This window comes from Lemur catta, chromosome 1 (genome assembly GCF_020740605.2).
Source record: "Lemur catta isolate mLemCat1 chromosome 1, mLemCat1.pri, whole genome shotgun sequence".
Classification (NCBI taxonomy): Eukaryota; Metazoa; Chordata; class Mammalia; order Primates; family Lemuridae; genus Lemur; species Lemur catta.
The window spans coordinates 189,450,331-189,474,195 of record NC_059128.1 but is presented as its reverse complement, the minus strand read 5'-3'; the positions used below and the strand labels follow the sequence as shown (position 1 = coordinate 189,474,195).

Here is a 23,865-nt window from a genome sequence, read left to right as displayed (position 1 = left end):
TGTCATATACTAGGTAATAAAAATACAGCTACTGGAAGTCAAAAAGGAAAATTTGCCTTCAGTACTAGTTTTGTGAAATAGCTTACAGAAATTTGAACTGATTACCGTGTAAGTATAAAGCCATAGTAAAGAGAATGAACATTTTTGTTGCTTAAGATACCATTGTATCTTTTTATATATAGTCAACTCTTAATTATGTGAATAATTATGAAATAATATACGATTTAGACCTTCCTCTGTTTTATACTGGAGTCCATTTTATTTCTTAACTCTCCATCAGAGAAAGTAATAAGAAAAAATGAAAAAAAGAGGGGCAAACTTAAATCAATAATTTTTCTCCATAATGACAATTCTGAGAAGAGTCTAAAATGAAATCTTTTATATCTCTTGCAGACTTTAGTACATTAAAATTTAGTAATATATGAAATATATTAATAGTAATAATATTCCCTATCTTCATGAGTCAACAGGAAATATCTGTAGCTTATTGACAGTTGAGTTAAATGTTTAACACCAGGATTACCATACGTTTCAGGAGTTTTCTAATAAATTATTATAGGAAGAATTATTAAAAGGCAAGTCTAATATTTCAAGGATTTGTTTTTTTTTTTGAGACAGAGTCTCGCTCTGTTGCCCGGGCTAGAGTGAGTGCCGTGGTGTCAGCCCAGCTCACAACAACCTCAAACTCCTGGGCTTAAGTGATCCTACTGACTCAGCCTCCCAAGTAGCTGGGACTACAGGCATGCGCCACCATGCCCGGCTAATTTTTTTTTTTTCTATATATATTTTTAGTTGGCCAGATAATTTGTTTCTATTTTTAGTAGAGATGGGGTCTCGCTCTTGCTCAGGCTGGTCTCGAACTCCTGACCTTGAACGATCTGCCCGCCTCGGCCTCCCAAAGTGCTAGGATTATAGGCGTGAACCACTGCGCCCGGCCAAGGATTTGTTTTTTAACTAGAGCCTAACTGAACCCAAACTCAAAAATTGGAAGAGCTGTCCTCCAGAAGATAATGGAAAACGTCTGGTATCTGAATTGTGCCCCTGATGTAGGTTAGGAACCTAACTATTGGAGTTGGGGTTGGGGTGCTTTTTCTAGGTGTCTCACTAATTTGGTAAAGCAGAAGGATTCTAAGGATTACTTTTGCCAGATTCTTTATTGCTCTTAAATGGAAGTGATCAGTATTGCCTTGATATACCTCTTCTTTATTGCTCTTTTACAGGGCCAACATGCAAGGTAGGGGATGGTTATGATTTTTTTAAGGGAGGATTTCTCTGTGAACTATTTGGCATAGGGTATACTGCTATTAGGAATGCTACTGTTTCTTTTTTTTTTTCTTTTGGTACCATGATGCTCGAGCATAAGGAATGCTATTGTTTCTATATCCAGAGTTTCTCACTCCTTTGGATTTAGAACTATTGTACAGCATCTTTACATTTAGCTTTTGATCCCAGTGATATTCTAGAGTTAATTAGAATACATAATGCAAAAAGAACAAGCATTTTATCTCCAAATATTGTAGTGCAAGGGATAATGTTTTCACTTATGGTAATACTTTTCAGCATGGCTTCACACTGGAAATTACAGTGACACTGCAGATACAGAAATTGTTTGGCAGTTCTCTACAGCGTAGGTTCTCAAACTTTAGAATGCTATGAGAATCACATGGAGGATTTTTAAAATAAAGTCCCAGAACCATGGAGTTTCTGCTTCAGTAGATCTGAGCTGCAGGTCAAAATCACATTGGGAACAAACTCTCTAAGACTGTGGGTTCTCCTTTTTTTCTGACATAGTTTTCTGAGTGTATAGAGTAATCTATGGTTCATATTCTTTTGATGCTCTGATATTGGATCATAAATATAAGTTGTTCAAATTCATTTTCTCATTAATATCTTTTTCATTGCATGAAAGTTTGATAAACTGAGGGTACCATTGAGAGAGAAAGAAAAAAGCAACAGTTCTCTGCTCACAAAATATTTTTTAAAAATTCGTAGGCTTCCAGAGTTTAGATGACATAAAAACATTTTATAAGTGAGCAACTTATAAAGCTGAAGATATGAATAATGTGCAAAAAAATACACTGGCACCTTATGTTGCTTCTCATGGCTCAAAGACCTTGAATGTGAGCTTAGTAGTTATTACCTAAAACTTTTATATAAAACTAAACAGTGTATCTGGTTAAAATACAGAAGCAGCATATTGTACCCAGTGCTTTATGTTTTCTAAAAATGCTTATGGTTGGTATATCTTATTGAAGTAATAAATCCATCTTTCTACAGGTGATGGGCCCCAGTGTAGAGATTATGTCATAAGTCTTGGAGTTGTGAAACCTTTACTTTCCTTCATAAGTCCATCTATTCCTATAACATTTTTAAGAAATGTTACTTGGGTTATGGTCAACTTATGTCGCCACAAAGACCCACCACCACCAATGGAAACCATTCAGGAGGTAAATAAGTTTTTAAAAAGGTAAAATAGGTACAATTATGTGTGGTTTTTTGTCTATTTATGTTTTAAAATCTATATATTTCTCTCCTCAGATTCTTCCGGCCCTTTGTGTTTTAATTCATCACACAGACGTAAATGTGAGTGAATGCTTGCCATCATATATTTGTATGTATATGTGTATGTTCAGGGGAGAAAATGTTATACTAAGACATCCTGTCAGGGTACTTTCTATCAGATTTTTCCACTTCAAGAGCTGTAATACATATTTGGCATTTTTATATTTACTCTGTGTTTACCTATATCACAAAATACAATTTTGGTGAAGAAAGCAAGTGTATCTGTTATTTTGGTCTGGGCAGTGACAGGTATGTATGTAAGTATTGTGAAAACTCACATTGAAAGTTTTTAAAGTTGCCAGTTATCTCTGTCACTAACATCACGTCTTTTGATTGTTCATGAGCTTTTTATGAAAGCTCGTTTTGACAACTTGGCCAATGAGAGCACATACACATAGTGATATTTTTGTCTTTTGGATGATGAAAAAGGGAAACATTTGTGCTTATGTACATGGATTTGTCTTCATATACATATACCAAATCATATCAGTTGCTCTTTAATTCCATTTTTTACTCCAACTTTTGTATTGGCTTCATTCATCAAGGTAACTAACTCTTGATTATCCAGACAAGAAAAAAAATCAGTGCAGACAAGATTTTAAACATAACAAATATATTTTGCTTATTCTTACTAACACAGATGGCAAAGAAAAAGGCAACTTAGGGAGTATAAATGAGGTGGAAAACTGCCCTAACTGCTTATAAAAGACAGGCTAGCCTTTAGTGTGTTACAGAAACTAGGGTAAGGGAAATCACATGAATTAAATGTATGGCAACAATCAGGAACTTTTGTGTGGTTCTTTAAGAACAGTTTGATATGGTGAGCGGTATTTGATGAGCTATTTTGTTTCTTTATAGTTTCTACAGTTATATCTTTTTGCAGGAATCTCTGTAAAGCTTATGGAACAAATTAAAGTTAGAATGGTACTATGTCAATTGATGACAATATACAGAATTCTAGATGAACAGGAGCTCTGCTCTAAAGATTTTTTTGTTTTTTTTTTTTTTTAGCTCCAAATAGTCTAGGATCTTTAAAAAATAAGCAGTTTTTAGTTTTGGCTTCTTATAGCCAAGTTCTTTGATTAAATTATAAATTTCAGTGTTTTGCGTTTAAATGATTTTCAAGAAAGATTAATCTCAAAGTTTATCCCTCTACTGGAAAACCAGACATCTTGGTTGACTTTATTCAGAGATATGTTGTGTTCTTTCCACCTGTTTACCCCAATCTAGATGAGATTAGACTCCATTTTTCTTGTTTTTGATATATCCTGAAGAATTTCTCAAGCCAGTTTGCATTGTTCTTTTTAGTAACATGTTTAATAAATAATATTGCTTACTAAAAAATAATGTCTACTAAAAACAGAGTCTCCTAGGTAAACACTTAGCAGCAAGTTCTTAAATCAGGCCATCAAAGACATTGAAAACAAAAAATTAGAAAGAACCGCTTCCACAAATCATAAGTGAAACATTGACATAGTTGTCAATGTTGTAATTGTAATTAGTAAGCTTGCCATAGAATATAAACTTTGATGTAAAAGTATATATGAGATCTAGTTCAGTTTGAATTGTGATTTTGATCTGAGCATCTTTTGACATATTTAGCACTGGGCCTTTTTAAAAAATGTATCTAGTTTTTATGTCCTCCTGAGCAAGTAACTTGACATTTTTTACCTGTGTCAACAAATTTTAGCATATGTTGATACACCAGAAAAAGAACTGGTTATATTTGCAACTTGAAGTTTAACTGTTTCACATATGTTGATCCCACTTTATTTGTGTGAATTCTTTAATTGGATGTCTTCTTTTTACATTAAAAATATCCTGAGAGCTTTCTTGAATTTCTGAAGGAACCAATGGCAAAGTGCTGGTTTCCTCCTTTTAGGAGCTTCTTGGGTGTTTTAAACTTAACATTGGTTTAAACTACTATAATACTAATACTAGGGTATGCTGTAGGCATACCTGCATAGTAGTCATGATTCTAAAGAGCTCCTGGAATATATCCATGTAGCCAAGATGTTTTGAACCACTGTGCATGTTGGATACATACAGTCTTTCCAGTTACATACATTAGCCACAATGTGCTTGGACCTATTATCCCTCAACCTTTAGGAAGGAGAATGTCTTTTTCTTCTATTTTATGTGCTATGTTAGTGTGTGTGTACCTTAGCGAATGGAGATTGGATACTTATCTAGGTTTGGGACCTAAATATCCTGAATATCACTAAAAGATGGATATACTCAATACAGACATTTATAGATGGTAATGTTTACTATAATAGAGATCAAGATTCCAGTGAATTTAGATGAGTGAAGAAAGAAGGCAATAGAACAATCTTAGATTGGTTGTATGGTTAAGAATTACTAAAATGAGAAAATATTCAAGGCCATTTAAATTTTTATTTTACTCATTAGATATTGGTAGATACAGTCTGGGCCCTCTCTTACCTTACTGATGCTGGCAATGAACAGATACAGATGGTAATAGACTCTGGAATAGTTCCTCATTTGGTTCCTCTGCTCAGCCACCAAGAAGTTAAAGTTCAGGTAAGTTTGTTCTTGATAAAATCATAAGTATTTCTTACCATTAATTGCTTTAAGGATGGCATTCAAAGGTGTACAATTTCAACAGTTGAAAGTATGTTCTTGGCTGGGTATGGTGGCTCACACCTGTAATCCTAGCACTTTGGGAGGCCAAGATGGGAGGATTGCTTGAGGCCAGGAGTTTGAGACCAGCCTGAGCAAGAGCGAGACCCATTCTCTGCAAAAAAATGGAAAAATTAGCCAGGCATGGTGGCACACTCTTGTACCCAGGAATTTGAGGTTGAAGTGAGCTATGTTGATGCCACTGCGCTCTAGTCTGGGCAATAGAGCGAGACTCTGTCTCAAAAAAAAAAAATTAATTGATTGATTAAATAAATAAATGTATTCTTAGCATAACAACATATTTATGATCTAAAGAATGAGTTATTTTAGCCCTCATTTTAAAAATGAAGAAAGTGAGGTAAGAGTACTACAGTTTAACAAGAACTCCCTTTCCCCTGCCAAAAAATAAAACCAAAGAGACTCCGTTGTAGATTACTGATTTCTACTGTAGACCAGGGAAATTCACTGTAGCAACTTGGATGGCATCTATAACAAGTATAGACAATTTTATTTTTCTTCCTCCTCTTTTACTCTTCTACTCTCCCTCCACTCCCAGCTTTTTTTTTTTTTTTTTAATTACTTGGGAAGTTCAGTTAACCCTTAGCTTCACTGGTACTGAGATAAAAGCCTTTGTACTAAAACTTGCTGCTTAGGAGCTTCCTAAATTAATCCTTTTCAATTGTTCAAACATTTTATATTTAACTTTTTTCTTTTATTATTTTGAAATTCTTCCACATAACATTTATCCCAAAGAACCTGCATCTAGAAAGAGCCAAAAAGAGAGGGTAAGAAGTTCACACAAGTATTTTAAGCATTAACTATCAAACTATAGTGGTAAAGGCCCATGCAGAAAGCTCTCCCTACCTTTCTGAGGTAAGTAGTATATTTTAATCTGATAATGTTTAGAGTCTACAAAATACAGTAATAGCACAAGGAAAAACTGTTAGCCAGAGTCACTGTTTCTCAACTATGGCTGGACATCAAAATCAACCGTGTGGAGCTTAAAGAAAAATATTTTTTTAATTTCCCTTGCTAACCTTTAGAGATTTTGTAAATTTGGTATATTTCCTAGAAACCTGAGCTTTAAAATCTCTTGAGGTGGAAGTGATATGCGGTTAGAATAGAGACCCAACACCTTAAAAATTAAAGCACTTTAAAGAAAGAAGAAAACTTAGCTAAATTCAGAAAGAATTGGTTAATAGAATAGTTTTTCATTGAGGGGTATTTGTAACTAATTTTAAATATTCTTATTATATGTTTATCATTAAGTTTGCATTTCTTTAATGTGGTACTTATGTCTTAGTATAGATTTTTGGTTTCTATTTTGTTTTTGATTTTTCAGAATGCATCTTCAGTTTTAATACTGAACTTCAATGAGAATATAAGGCTTGGAATTTACCTGTAGCCAGTGCTCAAGGAAAGTTCTGAACTTTTCCTGGTATCTAATGTAGATTCTATTAAATTTTTCAACTTTCATGCCATAATTTAAGAAAATAAAATAGTGTAATGAACCCCTATGTAGGTTTTCTCTATACCCCTACTCCCCAAATTATTTTGACGCAAATTCCAGATATCATGTCATGCAGCTTCCATTTCTAAAATGTAAGGCTATTTTTTTTTAGCGTAACCACATATCCAGTGCACTTTTAAAAACTTTAGTGTTAAATGTCCAGTTAAGTATCCAGATTTTACTTATTGCTTCATTATTTTTTTCACAGTTTGACCAAATTGATATCCACAGTCCACACGAGCCATCTGGTTGTTATATATTTTAAGTATCTGTTACTCTACAACTTTCTTCTCCTTTATTCTTTTTTCTTTCTTCTTTTAAATTTATTTGTTAAAGAAGCTGGGTTACTATAAAACATCGTTGAAAGAAATTGGAAGACCTAAATAAATGGAAAGATATCCATATTCATGGATTGTCTAATATTGTTAGGATGGTAGTGCTCCCCAAGTTGATCTACACTTTAAATGCAATCCCTATTAAAATCCCAGGTGCCTTTTTAGCAGTTTAAAAACTGATCTTAAAGGCCAAGCGCGGTGGCTCACGCCTGTAATCCTAGCACTCTGGGAGGCCGAGGCGGGTGGATCCTTTGAGCTCAGGAGTTCGAGACCAGCCTGAGCAAGAGCAAGACCCCGTATCTACTAAAAATAGAAAGAAATTATATGGACAGCTAAAAATATACAGAAAAAATTAGCCAGGCATGGTAGCACATGCTTGTAGTCCCAGCTACTCGGAAGGCTGAGGCAGGAGGATTGCTTGAGCCCAGGAGTTTGAGGTTGCTGTGAGCTAGGCTGATGCCATGGCACTCTAGCTTGGGCAACAGAGTGAGACTCTGTCTCAAAAAAAAAAAAAAAAAAACTGATCTTAAAATCCATATGGACATACAAGGGATCCAGAAATAGCCAAAATTATCTCATAAAAGAACAAAGTTTGAGGCTTCTCACTTTCAAAATTTACCACAAAACTACAGTAGTAAATAAGGTTTTGTGATAACTAGCATAAGGATAGACATGTAGATCAATGAAATAGAATAAAGAGTCCAGAAATAAACTCATACATTTATGATCAATTGATTTTCAGTAAGAGTGCCAAGCCAATTCCTTCAGGAAAGAATAGTCTTTTCAACAAATGGTCTAGGATTATTGAATATTCACATATGTAATATGAATTTGGACCCCTACCTCATACCATATATAAAAACTCAAAATGGGTCAAACACCTAAATGTAAGAGCTAAAAATATAAACCCTCTTAGAAGAAAATATAGGCACAAATTTTTATTTCCTTAGATTAGACAGTGTTTTCTAAGATACGACACCACAAGCACAAACAACCAAAGGGGAAAAAATTGATAAATTGGACTTGACCAAAATTAAAAATTTGTGCATCAAAAGGCACCATCAGGAAAGTGAAAAAATAACCCACAAAATGGAAGAGAGAATGATGTGTATTTGCAAATAATATATCTGCAAAGGGACTTATGTCCAAAATAAATAAAGAGCTCTTACAATTCAAAAAGACGAATCAATTTAAAAATAGGCAAAAGATTTGAATAGACAGTTTTCCAAAGAAGACACACAGATAGTCATTAAGCTCATGAAAAGATGCTCAGCATCATTAGTCATTAAGGAAATGCAAATCAAAGCCACAGTGAGATACCACTTCACACCCATCAGGCTGGCTATAATTAGAAAGACAATAACAAATGTTGACAAGGATCTGGAGAAATCAGAGTCCTCATACACTGCTGATAGGAACGTAAAATGGTACAGCTACTTTGGAATACAGTTTGGCAGTACCTGAAGAAGTTAAACATAAAGTTACAGCAGGAACCAGCAATTCCACTCCTAGGTGTATACCCAAGAGAACGGAAAACACAGATCCACACAAAAATTTGTATGCAAATATTCATAGCAGCATTATTTATAGTAGCCCAAAAGTGGAAACAGTCTAAATGTCTTATCAACTAATGAGTGGGTAAATATAAATTTAAAATACATAAAAATTTCTGTAGTGGAATATTATCTGGCCATGAAAAGGAATGAAGTACTAATATGTGCCATAACATAAACTGTAACAACATGCTAAGTGAAAGAAGCTAGACACAAAAGGCCAAATACTTTTTTATTCCATTTATATGAAATAGGCAAATTCCACTTAACAGAAAATGACCTAATTAAAACCACAGAAAAATAATTGATAATTCAAATTCATATGTGAGCTCTCATATGTAGTAGGTTTCTGCTTTCCTGGAAGAAACTATGTTTTGTTTTTAATTTTTTTAAACACTAAATATAAAAGTACTGTCTTATTTTCTTTATGGCACCAATTACTATCTAAGATTGCCCTTTTTATTTATTTATCGACTCTTTTCTCACAATAATGGAAGTTCTATAAGAGTTGGAACTTGTGACTGTCCTCTTCACACCTGTGTTCCTAGGTCAGTGCCTGATTACTAAGTGCTTGAAAAGGATAGGTTTGTTGGAATGGAAGAATGAGTTAATGGATGCATTTATCTTTCATAACCTGCCTAACATAACCTTTTAATAAGGGGTATTTCACATAGAACAACATCTCATTAAATCTTTTTACATTTCAGACTGCTGCACTTAGAGCTGTAGGCAACATTGTTACTGGAACTGATGAGCAAACACAAGTAGTTCTGAACTGTGATGCTCTTTCACATTTCCCAGCACTCCTGACACATCCCAAAGAGAAAATTAATAAAGTAAGTATTTTAAATACTACTTAATAAATAGTATACAAAATATTAGCAGTTTTCATTTGTAAAATTAGGGTCTTGGAAGTGTCTGTAATATTGATTATTACATTAATATTAAATTGTCATTTAGACATCTAGAGAAAATAAAATATTTCTTTATAACATGGGTTAGTATGGTTTTTTCATATATAAAACAAATCAATTGTAAGGTGCTGTTTTGGCTCTCTTGGAAATGATGAAATAGAGATATTTGGGTTTTGAATGTCGTGTGACTGGAATTTTTTAATATGTATGTTTAGTAATTCTTCTAAGTTGATATTTTATGCATACTTAGTACAGTGTGTGTGTATTTATAGTGTGTGTATGTGTGCGCATGTGTGTGTGCTTGTGGTGGCTATGGAAAGGGGGCACTGACAGGTGATGCTGATATTGGAGTGCATCTGAGGCTGTTGTAGAGATAACATGGGTTGTTGATTACAACATTGCCGATGATTATAACCCAAGAACAGCTCACCTAACTAGCCCAGCACCCTAAAATCTCTAACAGGTCCATTAAACATGGTCCCGTGATCTGATCCAAAAGAGCCTAGTGTACATTAGCTAATACTAATATTTTTTGTAGTAAAACTTGTTTACTAGTTTTTAAAAATAGAGAAAATGTTTCCCTTTAGTAAATGGATAAATTTACTAAGTTTATTGTTTTGTAAATTATAATAGCCTACATAGGATGTTAAGTAGATATTTTTGTCCTATTTAATGCTGTGGTTTCAGTATGCATTTATTATCTATGAAACTTGTAAAACACCTAGGACCACCACCATCTTGTCAAAAGTAGCACTACTGTGGTGTAAAAGGTAACATAAAAAGATCATTAAGGTAGACCATTAAAAGCAATCAAACATCTAGTTCCACTTTTTCTTGAGAAACATGTTGCAGTGAATGACTATTATAAATAAGTATACTAAAACAACCCACTATTTCATTTTTATATCTCCATAAATTGCGGATAATTGAAATTTATCTACTTTGGCTAGGGCTTTTAATCATAATAGAATGGTGAGTAAAACATATGTGAGGGAAGGGCACTTACAACAGTTTTAGGATTTGTATTTGTATTATAACTCATCGATTCTTTAGTATTTGTTTAGCCAAGCTTCTTTTGAGTCATACTGTTTGGGAGCATTGGTTTCAAGAATTCTTTTGAAGAGTTAATTCATTGTGGCTTAGATTAGGCTCATTTGCAATTTATCCAAAGTAAATATGGAAAAGGAGTGTAGAGGAATTGAGATTTCTAAGATTTTTATTATGGAACTTATTCCATAATAAACTCCTTTGGTCAGTTTAGTGAATGCTTTTTTTCCTAGTTCAGATGTAGATTTTATTTTTTAATGAGAAATATTGAAAGGGTCTTGTTCTGCAGGAAGCAGTGTGGTTCCTCTCTAACATCACCGCAGGAAATCAGCAGCAGGTTCAGGCAGTAATTGATGCCAATCTTGTACCAATGATAATACACCTTTTGGATAAGGTAAGACAATCATCTTGTATGTATCTCAGTAAGGAGAAAAGAATTTAAATCTAACAAATTATGTGAATGTATACTTTTCTGTTTATTTAATTAGAACCTATACAGTAACATGAATACTATAGTAAAATAATATTAATATTAAGATTTTTGAACCCAGAAGTAAAAGAAACAAGTAAAAATAAGTATATACAAGAAACTTGGGAGTGGAGAGCCCTGGCCCTTTTTCTGGATCATTCTTTTACCAAAATTGCCATTATCCTGGGACTTAGTAAAAATTTATATTATTACTACTGGTAATAAATGCTTGCATATTATTCTAAGCACTGTACATATATTAACTCATTTAATAATATAAGCCTATAAAGTTAGGGATTATCCCCATTCAACAGATGAAGAAACTGGTATAGACAAATAAATGGCCCAAAATCAAATAGCAAATAAATATGCTATTAATTGTGTGCCATATCATCTCTCATGTTTATATTAACATTTGGGGAAAACAGTTTACAATGTCACGGTCATAGCATGAGAATTTTTTCTGAACACTGATCTGTAATTAAAAGAAAGTTTATCCTTGTGTCATATGTTCTCCCACATGTGCTATAAATTTGTAGATCTAGTTTAGCTTTTTAGGCAAGAATAAATAAATACTTCATGCAGGACTCTGTACTTAATGATTCACATCGGGAGACACTTGCCATATGTTTGTCTTACATCTAGTAATATTAAGATTGATGAGTGATTTCAGGTGTCATCAGGCTATTCCAGCTGATGATTATAAGGTAATCCGTCAGTCTTTCACTTAGAGTTTTTAAGTAGTCATTGGTGATCATTGCCTGGATCCCTTGTTTTACCAGTAGTTGCAAAATGATGACTTTCTAATTCTGTCATTCTTTATGTATTGGCCATGATTCTTCAGTAAATAGATTTTTCTTTATCAGGTATTGGTTACTCTGAAATATAGTTTATACAGGGAAGGCAAGATAAATGCTTAATTCTTTTCCTCATCAGTCATATTTTAGAATGACATGGATCCCTAACAACCTTAAAAGGAGACCAGAGTGGAATTTTTTAGTGTTATTAGGAAATTATTAATTTTTAAATATATCTTGCAAGTTTTAGTTCATTTAGTTGTTCCTTTTTTTTTAATTTTTTTTTTATTTTTTTGAGACAGGGTCTCGCTCTATCACACAGGCTGGAGTGCAGTGGCATGATCATAGCTTGCTGCAGCCTCAAAGTCCTGAGCTCAATCAATCCTCAGAATTCTCAGCCTCCTGAGTAGCTGGGACTACAGGCAGGTGTTACCACACCTAGCTAATTTATTTTTACTTTTTTTTTTTTTTTTAGAGATGGGGTCTTGCTATGTTGCCTAGGCTGGTCTCAAACTCCTGTCCTCAAGCAATCCTCCTGCCTCAGCCTCCCAAAGTGGTGGGATTACAGGCATTAGCCACCATGCCCAGCTTAGTTGTTACCCTTTTTGAAATTTAAGTTGTCCCTAACCAGTGGGAACCTCTTAAAGTTGGTGCCTGTATCTTTGTTATGTCACCCAGTAGTTTTTGAGATTTCTACCTTTGAGATGTGACATGATTTCCAGGCTTATCTTGTATGTTTTCTGACGTAGACTTGGAATTAACTACTTTTCTAGGGTATCTTGATTCCTTTTTATAGGGAATGGTATTTAAGGATCATAGTTTAGGTATAGGGATGATTATCGTTCAAGGTTGTCCTTATTTCTTGGCCTGAGAAAACAAAATAAATGATAGGTATTTTTATAATGAAGGATAATGAGTTCAAGGACATGAGAATTTGTAAGAAATGAATCATGAATGAAAGGAAGCTATCCAATATTACTGGATATTTATTATAACAGGATTTTTTTCTTTTTTCTTTTATATTTTCATTGCTTTTCTCTTATGCTAAAAATCTTCCTAAAAACATGAACATAATTACTTGTTTGCCTTATATTAATAAATTAATATGTTGATATATAGAGCTATAGATATATATCAGTATACATTATTTTTAAGTACATCATTGATGATATATATACTAAAGACAAAAAACCCTGCTGATTCTCAGCATGAGATATAAATATATATTTTATGTATAAATACATATTAAAATATATCAAAATAACAAGGTATTATCACTAACAACATGGCTACTGAATGTACTTTTAAGATTTCCTTGAGGTTTTTTTTTTTTTTTTTTGGCCTTTAGCGTATATTCCATCAATGATGTCCTTAAAATAATGTCATTCCTATAGCACTATATAGAGAGCTTCCTTATTCCTTGTTTTTTTTCCCTACATAGTACTGCATTGTATGGCTGTACTATACATTTGAGATGTCTTCAGTGTTTTGCTGTTAAATAGTACTTTATAGGCCGGGTGCAGTGGCTCACGCCTGTAATCCTGGCACTCAGGGAGGCTGAGACAGGAGGATCACTTGAAATCAGGAATTTGAGACTAGCCTGAGCAAGAACAAGGTCCCATTTCTACAAAAAATAGAAAAATTAGCTGGGCATTGTGGCATGTGCCTGTAGTCCCAGCTACTCGAGAGGCTGAGGCAGGAAGATCACTTGAGCCCAGGAGTTTGATGTTGCAGTGAGCTACGATGATGCCCCTGCATTCTACCCAGGGCGACAGAGCAATATTCTATCTTTAAAAAAAAAAATAGTACTTTACAGAATAGCTTGTGGCTGGGCATGGTGGTTCACATCTGTAATCCCAGCTCTTTGGGAGGCTGAGGCAGGAGGAGCACCTGAGGCCAGGAGTTTGAAATCGACTTGAGCAACATAGCGAGACTCCATCTCTAAAAAAAAATTTTAAAAATGAGCTGGGCATGATGATGCACACCTGTAGTTCCACTACTCAGAAGGCTGAAGTTAGGAGGGTGGCTTGAGTCTAGGAGTTCGAGGCTACAGTGAGCTATGATCATTCCACTGCACTCAATCAAGCCTGAGTGACAGAACTTGTTTGTAAAAAAAAAAAAAATAGCTTGTTAGTTTTTTCTGTGTTTTTGCCAGGTTATATTTGGGATTACTGGATCTACAGATAAACATATATGTAAATTTTAATATTATAATACCAGTTACCCTCTGTAAGGGTACCATTTTGTACTCCTACTAGTCTCACTGACAAATATTTGGATTTTCTTAATCTGATAAATATGAAAGGATATATTACTGCTGTCTTAACTTGTATTTAATAGCTATTTATTATTTCATTCATTAGATTTACTGTTACAAGTCAATTATGCTCATTGAGAATTTTAGTTGCTTTTATGTTTTGGCTATGCTGCTGTGACCATATATAGAAAAATATATGATACTACTTTATCTCAAATTATTTTCTTGATAAATTGTCAAAGGTAAGATTATGAAGTTTTACATATATATGACTTTTTAGATGATTTTTAAATTTTTTTATATTTGAAAAGCAGTGTATAACATTTTTATCATAATTTCATTGATGGTAAGTATTATCATTTTTAAAACTTTGTGTTTAAGAGGATATGTTATTTTAATTTGACTCTCATTATAGTGATACTGTAGATTTTTCCAAATTTTTCTTTATTAATTTTATTTCATTTTATCAGCAACTTCATTTAATCTGATGTTATTAAACAAGAATAGTAAGTCAGTTTTTTTCTGTGAATCTCTGTGTTTAGGGTAGATTGAGTATAGTTCACATAACGGAATCTCTGTGTGTTTAGAGTAGATTGAGTATATTCAAAGTCTTATCTTAATAAGTAAAAATTACATGTATATATAGAGAGAGAGAGAGAAAGACTAGATGGAAATCTGGGGAAATAAGGATTTGGAAAATTATTTCAGAAAACATTTTTTCCAGTTAACCCTATATTGCAGATCATGTAATCTTTTGCTTTGCCTTTTTATAGGGGGATTTTGGCACTCAGAAAGAAGCTGCTTGGGCCATAAGTAACTTAACAATTAGTGGAAGGAAAGATCAAGTAAGTTGAACTTTTATTTATTTTTTAAAACTGGTAAAATAAAAGTATGGGTAATGCTAAGATTTAGATTTAAGTAAATCATAATTTAAAATATTAGTAAGGTAAAAGGTATTCTGTTACTTTTTTAATACAAAAATATCACCTTGACTTCCTTTAGTCATATTCCATAGAAGAGAAGTATTCTTTTTCCAATTTGTTGGCCTACAAGAATTTTCTGATCCATGGTAATATTGAGGGTCCCTATAGTTCATGGGGGTTTAGTTAGTTTTTTAACAGTATTAAAAAAGAACAGACTTTTTAGGCTAATATGGCAGAAAGAAACTGCCTCACAGATTCTCCTAACAAATTAAAAACAACAACAAATAGCAATTAACAACAAACAAATTCACCAGTAGCAAGCCAAATGAATTAAACTCAGCCATATGGCTGGGACTGGGAACTAAAGTGAGGAATGTGAGGTGCCTAGGGTCTAAAATGTAAGGAGGCACTCGCTATCGGGATCATGCAGGTGACAAATAAACTGCCGACTGGCAAAGGAACAGTAATGTTGAAGGGCTCAGATCTGTTTCACAGAGCAGGTAAAAAGAGTGAATTTAGAACTGAGTGACAGTAAACTGATGACTGTCACAAGCTGTTGACTGGTGGTGAGCAGTGAATCCACTTAAATATGAATGTAGAACAAAATAGAAATATAATATAATGCATGGAAATAATAACATAATTAACTACATGTTGAAATGATTAGAAAATATTGTGGAACTAAGAGAATGGTAAATTTGAGAGGTAACCAGGCATATGAGAGTGCTAAGTGTTATAGGAAAGAGCCAATGGATGCTATCACATTGAATCATTATAGTTTTTTAAAAATAGCATCTAGCCTGCATTAACAGCCTCCTTAACTGATTTTCATAATTTTTTATAAAAGATTCTTTAAAGGAAGTATTTTTTATGGCACAAATATGTTGAATATGAAGTTGAGTGATTTCTTCATTTTCACTTTAGTTTCTTTTTTCTTGAATTTAGAAAAAAAACTAAATTTAAATGCAAAAGAAGTTAGATTAATAATGTAGACTCACTTAACATGGGAGAAATGAGGTCATGTTTCCATACTCAAAATTTCAAAATCAAATTATTACAGTGAGAAAACATGGTATACAAAGTTTGTGTACATTTTATTATTTTATGCCGTTTTTATTCTTCAGGTGGCCTACCTTATCCAACAAAATGTTATCCCACCTTTTTGCAACTTGCTGACTGTAAAAGATGCACAAGTTGTGCAAGTAGTACTCGATGGACTAAGTAATATATTAAAAATGGCTGAAGATGAGGCAGAAACCATAGCCAATCTTATAGAAGAATGTGGAGGTAAGTTTATTATAAGCTGATATTCCATATCTTAATGTTCTTTTTGTAACTACCTTTATTTTCTGACTAATATAGCACTTCTGTATTTTTCTGTCTTAGATAATCAAGTAACAGAATAAAGTAAATACTATACTCAATATGTACAGTCCTGCTCAGCCTTTTGCATATGCTTAGGTAACTGAATTGCTGTCACATACTGAACAGGCACTGTGCTAAGATACTGGGAAGACAGTGGTAAACAAGACACAGTCCTTGCCCTCAAGGGATATAGTCTAGTCTTGAAGAAAATATGAACTGATTTAATGTGCCAATTACCCTAATAGAAATGTACAACAAAATGGGATGCCTTATCCATCCTGGAAGAAGCAGGAATTGACACCTGAGCTGGATTTTGAGAGATGAATAAGGATTAATAATGTAAAAAGGGATGAAAGGTGTTCCAGGCAGAAAAAACACCATGAGCAAAGTCTGAGGTGAGAAATAGCATTCAGCAAATTATAAGTAGGTTAGTGTTGCTGAATCACAAAGTATGGGGTAGATTCTGCCGAGAGATAAAGCTAGAGAAGTAGCCAATAACCAGACCCCTGCAGAGTCTTAAAAGTTTTGCAGTACAGCAGATGCTTTATACTGTAGGGCAGTAGTTTCCAAATCTGGCTAGAATGTAAACAACATGTATTCACTTCACCTCTTAGAGTTTATGTATAGACAGAACATGAAAGTCTCAAATGTGGCTGTGGAACAGAATGTAAATGTTATCAATCTGGATAAGCATAAAAGTAAATGTGTTTCTGACATAAGTTGAGAAGTGAGTCAAAGAGAGGTACTGCAAGAGGAAGAGAATCTTTAAGTGGAGGAGTTAAGAAACTTGAAAATTAATGTAATAAGATAGATTTATTTAAAGTTACTAAAGTGACTAATAGAACGACAAAAAATAACGCGTAACTATCAAGTTAGGAAGAAGAGGTGGGAAATAGTGTTAGGGAACTAAGGAGTAGATACCAGAAAAATCCACAACAGGCCTAGTTAATTATTTTTACTACTTGATTTGTCTTACCATGTAAGCATTTTAATTTTTCTTTATGTATAATCTTTATATATTACAATAAAAATACAGGTTCTTGAACATTGTCTGCCTCACTGGAGGTAATACCCAGGAATCTGTATTTTATAAGCTCCCCAGTGTATTCTGCTGTAGGATCTGACAAGCCATTGGATGGTTTTACCCAGGAGATTGGTGTGTTGAGAAGATAGAGCATGGCTATCTGGGAAATGGGGCCTTTGGAGGTAGGGAGTCCAGTTAGGAAAGTATATAGTAGTCAGGCCACAATAAATGAAGGCAGTAATAATAGAGATGGAAGGGGACGTGATAAGATTCAAGAAATGGATAGACTTTTGAGGTTTTTGAGATTTGATTGTGGGATATTGAAGGAAAGGAGAATTTAGGCTTTCTCTCAGACTTCAAGCTATTTTTGAGCATCACCAAATAAGAATACAGTTATAGGACAGTTTAAATGAGTAAGGCAAATAATAAATTGTGTTTTAGACAGTTTGAGTTTTATGTGTCCATGAAATGTGTTGGGATTATCTTGCAAGTGTTTGAATTTTATGCATGCAAAGCTCAGAGAAGTGAAGCTATAGATGTTAAAGTCCTCAGCCTAGATGTAGTAGCTAAATTTTTTAATAGAAGGATCACCAAAATGAGAGTGTGTAGAGTGAGAAATGAGCCCAAGATAACTTCCTCTATTTAAGGAATGGATAGAGGAGGAACACTCAAGAAGGGGCAATTTCACTTTTTTTCAGAGACCTTAAAATTATTTCTCCTCTAAAGCAAAACAAGATCACATTTGCATATCAACACATTAAGTATATATATTATTTTTAATGTTTCTGCATATATGATTTATTAAGCTCAATGTTTATAGGGAAAATTCTCTTTTTCCATGAAATACTGTGTTTAATTTTGGTCATTTTCCAGTATACTTAACAGGTGTCTTTTTTTTTTTGAGACAGAGTCTCGCTCTGTTGCCCGGCTAGAGTGAGTGCCTTGGCGTCAGCCTAGCTCACAGCAACCTCAAACTCCTGGGCTTAAGCGATCCCACTGCCTCAGCCTCCCCAGTAGCTGGGACTACAGGCATGCATCACCATGCCCGGCTAGTTTTTTCTATATATATTTTTAGTTGGCCAGATAATTTCTTTCTATTTTTAGGAGAGATGGGGTCTCGCTCTTGCTCAGGCTGGTCTTGAACTCCTGACCTCGAGCGATCCACCGCGCCCGGCCCTTAACAGGTGTCTTGCATCATTTATTAATCACCAGTATTTTAAATTTTTTTATTCATGTATGCTCACGAGAAAAACTTGGCAGATGCTAGAAAGTGGGAAGATTCTGCTTTTTACTTTTAACAAACAAAAGCAATTTTACATGTTGTTATAACTCTTTGTAAACATTGGTTATATATTATTCTGCTGAAAAGATAGATGTCCCATGGCTTATACAATTACATGCAGTTAGACACTCAGGTTGTTTGTTAGTTTTTTAAAGGTAAATATGCTATATCTTTGTGCATAAAATCTTTTTATATTTAAGATTCACCTTTAGAATAGATTTCTAAGAATTGTAATCCAAAGAGTTTACAGTGCAAAGATTAGATTATATCTGTTCTCAAGATTATTATAACTTGTCACTACTTTTTAAATATTACTATTGTTTCACTTCATAAAATTTCTTGCAGGACTGGAGAAAATTGAACAACTTCAAAATCATGAAAATGAAGACATCTACAAATTGGCCTATGAGATCATTGATCAGTTCTTCTCTTCAGATGATGTATTTAATAATTTTGTAGTTTTCTTAGTTTTATATATAAACATAAGCTTGGATGAAATAGTAAGCTAGGGGGTATACATTTGTGTATTTTTTTTTTGTAATGAAATTAAAATAGATGTGTGGTAGTAATGTCACCTACTTTGGAAACATAAATATTTCAGTATTTTAAAATCCCTTAAACGGCATATTAGCTCTAATGGCAAAAAGATAAGAATTTTTTGACAGTGGGTAAGTTACGCCTTATTTTCACTTTATGTCTTTATAGTTCTCATTTAAAAAAATGTTTAATAGCGTGACATGTTTATAAACAAAGCAGTGATACTAGTCTATCCTATATTAAGTTCTTATGACAATAATTAGTTAATCCACACTTGAATAAATTGTCACTGTTATTTTTATTTTGTGACCAAAACCAAATATGAAGATAATAAATAAATAAAATGAAAATAAATCATCATAAAAGATAAGGCACTATACAGTTAAGGTATGGTATAATCTAAAATATGTTCAGATTGTCAGTATGTAGTAGTTGAAATTTAAGTATTCACTTACTTTTAGTATTGCCTCTTTGGAAAAGTAAATCTAAAATTAAGGCAGTTGCTCCTTAGCAAATTATAATGGTTAGATACAGCCACCAGTGGAATTCTTGAATGATTTCTCAACTTTTCAAAAACATAAATCTTATACTACATACTTCTCCACATTATCATAAAAGAATGGAATGTTATTAAACATTTTGTTGAGCATGTATTGTTTGAACATTAACCTGACAAGGACAGTACTAGAAAAGAAAATTATAAACTATTTACTTATAGATGTCCAAGCTAAGTCCTATTTAGATATAATGTCAGTGAAATAAATCAGAAGAGCCATATTCCTTTAAGGATGGCTTTAATCACATGCCTTAAAGTTAGATTTTTTGGAAATCCTAATTTGCAATGTGGTGACTAAGTACAATAAGTTGACAGAGCCTTAGGATTTCTAACACCTCAAAAGACAGTTCTTTGTTTACTGTCTTGCATTGTGAAAAGACTAATTCAGATGATGTATATAGTTATAGGAACTACACTGTAGGTTTGTAATTTTGTGGAATTTCAAAAAGAACCTTCTGATAAAGCATGTAGAATATCATTTATCCATTAGTAACAGACCTATTATAGGTTGAATATCACTTATCTGAAATGCTTGGGACTAAGACGTGTTTCAGATTATTAATTTTTTAGAATTTTTGAATATTTGCATTATATTTGCCAGTTGAGCATCCTTAATCCAATATCCAAAATGCTTATTGGAATGTCATTGGTGCTCACAAAGTTTCAGATTTTGGAGCATTTTGGATTTTGGCTTTTCAGATTAAGGATACTCAAGCTGTATTTTATTATTTTAAGCCCAAATACCATTTGTCTCCAATTGCTATTAAAAGGTTAACCAAAGATTACACTTACTTTCCAAAGTGGTGGTGGCATTAGTTTTTTTAATTGTCACTAACTTTATATATTTGCCCAGGTACAAAGGAAATTGTAGTGGGTACCAGTGTGTACCCTCCCCGTTTGAGACCTAGGACCATCTCCAATTTATTATTGCTCCTTAATTCTTTTGGAAGATATCCATCTTGGTATTCTCTTAAGTTTATTCTTATTTTGGCATCCCTTAAGAAAAAGCTTTACAAAGTGTTCCAGCTTTCTAAAGGATGGTAGGACAATGTTGGCACTTATCATCTCTCTTGCACTATAAGGGTAATGGGACTATTACTAGAATGTTATTTATTATATATAATCATCACATTCTTTTTCTTTTTTTGCCTAGATTGATGAAGATCCTAGCCTTGTTCCGGAGGCCATTCAAGGTGGAACATTTGGTTTCAATTCATCTGCCAATGTACCAACAGAAGGGTTCCAGTTTTAGAAAGATGTTGTGGAAGTTAGGTACAATGCAGCACTGAGATATATATATATATATACATATATATAAAAAGGTTTGATCCATCAAGCTTGGCTCATGGGATCTGCTGCTGCATTAAATCGGGAAAGAAAATGTGAAGATTTCATTTGGAATCACAGAAAATGCCCAAATGAGGTCAAGATGGCGAGTGGGTGCGAGTGAGAATGAGTGGCAAAATGTAATGAAAACTTTACATGAATGCTTACTTAGGTTGTTCAAAGTAAAAAGGGCTACAGGTCACAGATCTTCAGTGCCTGAGAAGGAACATTGACTTACTCTTTATCAATTGAGGGGAAAGTGCAGTACTGTCATCTTCAAGCCTTGTAAGCATAAAAGAGAATAGGATGCCCATATAAGTCAAAGGAAAATGAGCCCAGGCCTTGCTATGAAGCAGTGTGTGAATGGACAATGTTGAATGAATGTCTGGCTCGGTGATGGCGAGCCAGGTTCATCTTTCAAATCTAGGGCTCTTCACTCATGAAGCAGACTCCTAGTCCTGGAGTGACTGTGTACGAGAGTGTGGTTGTGGTGCTGTATGTGAACGCATGCAAGCTTGATTCGCCTTCAGGGGGCTGATAACAAACCTAGTAAATCATCAAAATGAGATCATAAGTGTTAATGTACACTGGACATGAAAACAAAGACCGGTTTAGCAGCAGACATTGGTTTACTCTGCAGCCTGTGTTTTCTATTTTCCCTCTTCCCTTTTCTCACCTCTCTCCCTTTTTTTTTTTTTTTTTTTTTTTTTTTTTTTAGTTTTTATTTACTTTACCTAGTATGGCTTTTTTTTTTACTTGCTTCTCAAGTCAGAAAACTTTTCAGGAAGGTTTCCCTGTGCATTTGCACCAGATGAATGTTTGATGCTATGAAAAGCTTTCCATATCATCAAAACTAATTTGTGTAGATTTTTGCATGAAAAAAAATCATAAATTTCCCTCAAAATAGACTGTGTTGCAGTACACAAGTTGCCATAATAGTATAAAACAGTAAAATGTGCTTAAAAGGCCATCCTTTTCATTTTCAGAGATAACATAAAGATCTTTGCATGAGGTAAATCTACAGCATAGTTCATTTTTAGATTTTGTTGAGTCCTGTAAAGAAGAAGAAGAAAAAAGTTTCAGTTGTGGTAGAATACCGTGCTGTGTTTAAATGTTACTTGTTTTCAAGCTTTGTTTTCTATGAAAATGATATGGAAACTTCTAAAATGGAATTTGGTGCATATGTACTGCTGAATAAAAACCAATGAAGAGGTTTGAGTAGATGTACAAATCAAGTAATGGTTTGAACACCTTTAATAATATGCCTAATCTGTTCAATTGTTTTAGAATCTTTTTATCTTAGATGTAGGCAGCCATGAACAATCTATTTTGAGCCACTTTAGGGAGAAAACTTTGTATTTTTAAAACTTGCATAAAAGTTATGCAAGTGGTTTTTATAAATTGGAATAATACCTCAGTTTTGAGGTTATGCACACTAAATTAAATGTGACATAAATTAATTTGTACAAAAAGAACTCTTTATAAGGTGGCTCATTGTAGGAAATCCTGTGCCTTCCCCTTTGAGCACAAGTGTTGCATGAACAACAGTTTGCTAAGAAACATACCAGATTAGCCACCATTAGCATCTATATCTACTTTGTGTTTAAAAATCAACTGGTAATTCTGAAACACTGTAGAATGGATAAAAATTATTTTGTGATCATAACTCTTTGTTGAACTAGAGTATTTTTGCAGCATTCCTTGTCATCAGAAACATGGTTAAAATTTAAAACTAGAAGCAGCAGAAAACTAGCTTGTAAAATTTATCCAAGTAGAGTGCAGGCTAGGCTGTCTTGGGGAAATAAACATTAAAAGTTAAAGCAATGTTTTACATGGGGTGTGTGTGTGGTGTGTGGATTTTTTTTATATTAATGTAAAGTTAGATTCTAACTCAATGGCTTATATTAGCTTCTTGTCTTTCTTTAAGCTTTTAACTAGAACCAACATAACAGAAGAAATTTCATAGGTTGTATAATTTCACTAGGAACATATTAATATTTTAGCACACTAAATGTGTTCATTTGACACTATGCTTCTGCTTTCTCCCTGTCCGAGCTAAGGTTTTGACCTTCCTTCACTCTCCGGCAGAATAGATTGAGAAAGACAATTTGAGCTATATTTTTAGTATTACTATAACTTCAACATATGGCTCCAAAAGATAGATTGCTTACAAAGCATAGTTTTTACCAAAGTCTTTAGTTACTGGAAGGTGAACGTTGACAATACTTCACATAATTTGTATTTTTTGGTAAACAAAAATCTGATTCTAGTAAGCCAATGAGCTTGTAATAGGCCAAATTATTTTATAGAATAGTTATTCTTATATGTAAGATAGGTAGGGGTGATATTAAGATCTCTGAGTACAGGCCAGGCACGGTGGCTCACACCTGTAATCCCAGCTACTTGGGTGGCTGAGCCAGGAGACTTACTTGAGCCCAGGAGTTTGAGGTTGGTGTGAACTAGGCTGACGCCATGGTACTCTAACCCTGGCCACAGAGCAAGACTCCCATCTGAAAAAAAAAAAAAAAATCTCTGAGTACAAGGGCTAGCTGGTGGTCTAAATATTTTATTTCTGCCTGTTGTCTCATACAGGACATTGGTATTCTAGGAAGGGCTTTTCTGTGTCTGAAATTGTTCAGTACAGTTAATAGTTCATCACAGTTACCTGGTTTAAACACAACTCTTTTTTTTTTTTTTTTTTTAATTCTCCAGTGATCTAGGAAATGGATTCATTTTGTATATAGACTGTTATTTCTGATGAGGGA

At 33.7% G+C, this 23,865-nt stretch overlaps 1 protein-coding gene and 1 non-coding gene across 2 annotated transcripts in view; both read left to right on the top strand.

Moving 5' to 3' along the window:
* The window catches only part of KPNA4 (karyopherin subunit alpha 4), a 60,178-nt gene extending 37,247 nt beyond the window's left edge, over positions 1 to 22,931 (top strand). The window contains exons 9-17 of the mRNA XM_045539573.1: positions 2,278 to 2,447; positions 2,539 to 2,583; positions 4,975 to 5,106; positions 9,311 to 9,439; positions 10,854 to 10,958; positions 14,861 to 14,932; positions 16,135 to 16,297; positions 19,027 to 19,121; positions 20,928 to 22,931. Coding sequence (XP_045395529.1) covers positions 2,278 to 2,447; positions 2,539 to 2,583; positions 4,975 to 5,106; positions 9,311 to 9,439; positions 10,854 to 10,958; positions 14,861 to 14,932; positions 16,135 to 16,297; positions 19,027 to 19,121; positions 20,928 to 21,026 — 1,010 coding nt within the window. The 3' untranslated portion in view covers positions 21,027 to 22,931. The remainder of the gene's footprint in view (positions 1 to 2,277; positions 2,448 to 2,538; positions 2,584 to 4,974; positions 5,107 to 9,310; positions 9,440 to 10,853; positions 10,959 to 14,860; positions 14,933 to 16,134; positions 16,298 to 19,026; positions 19,122 to 20,927) is intronic.
* On the top strand, positions 9,661 to 10,013 carry LOC123630981. Its single transcript, XR_006732896.1, has one exon. It is a non-coding gene; the product is annotated as a small Cajal body-specific RNA 7 (non-coding RNA).
* Positions 22,932 to 23,865: the final 934 nt, after the last annotated feature.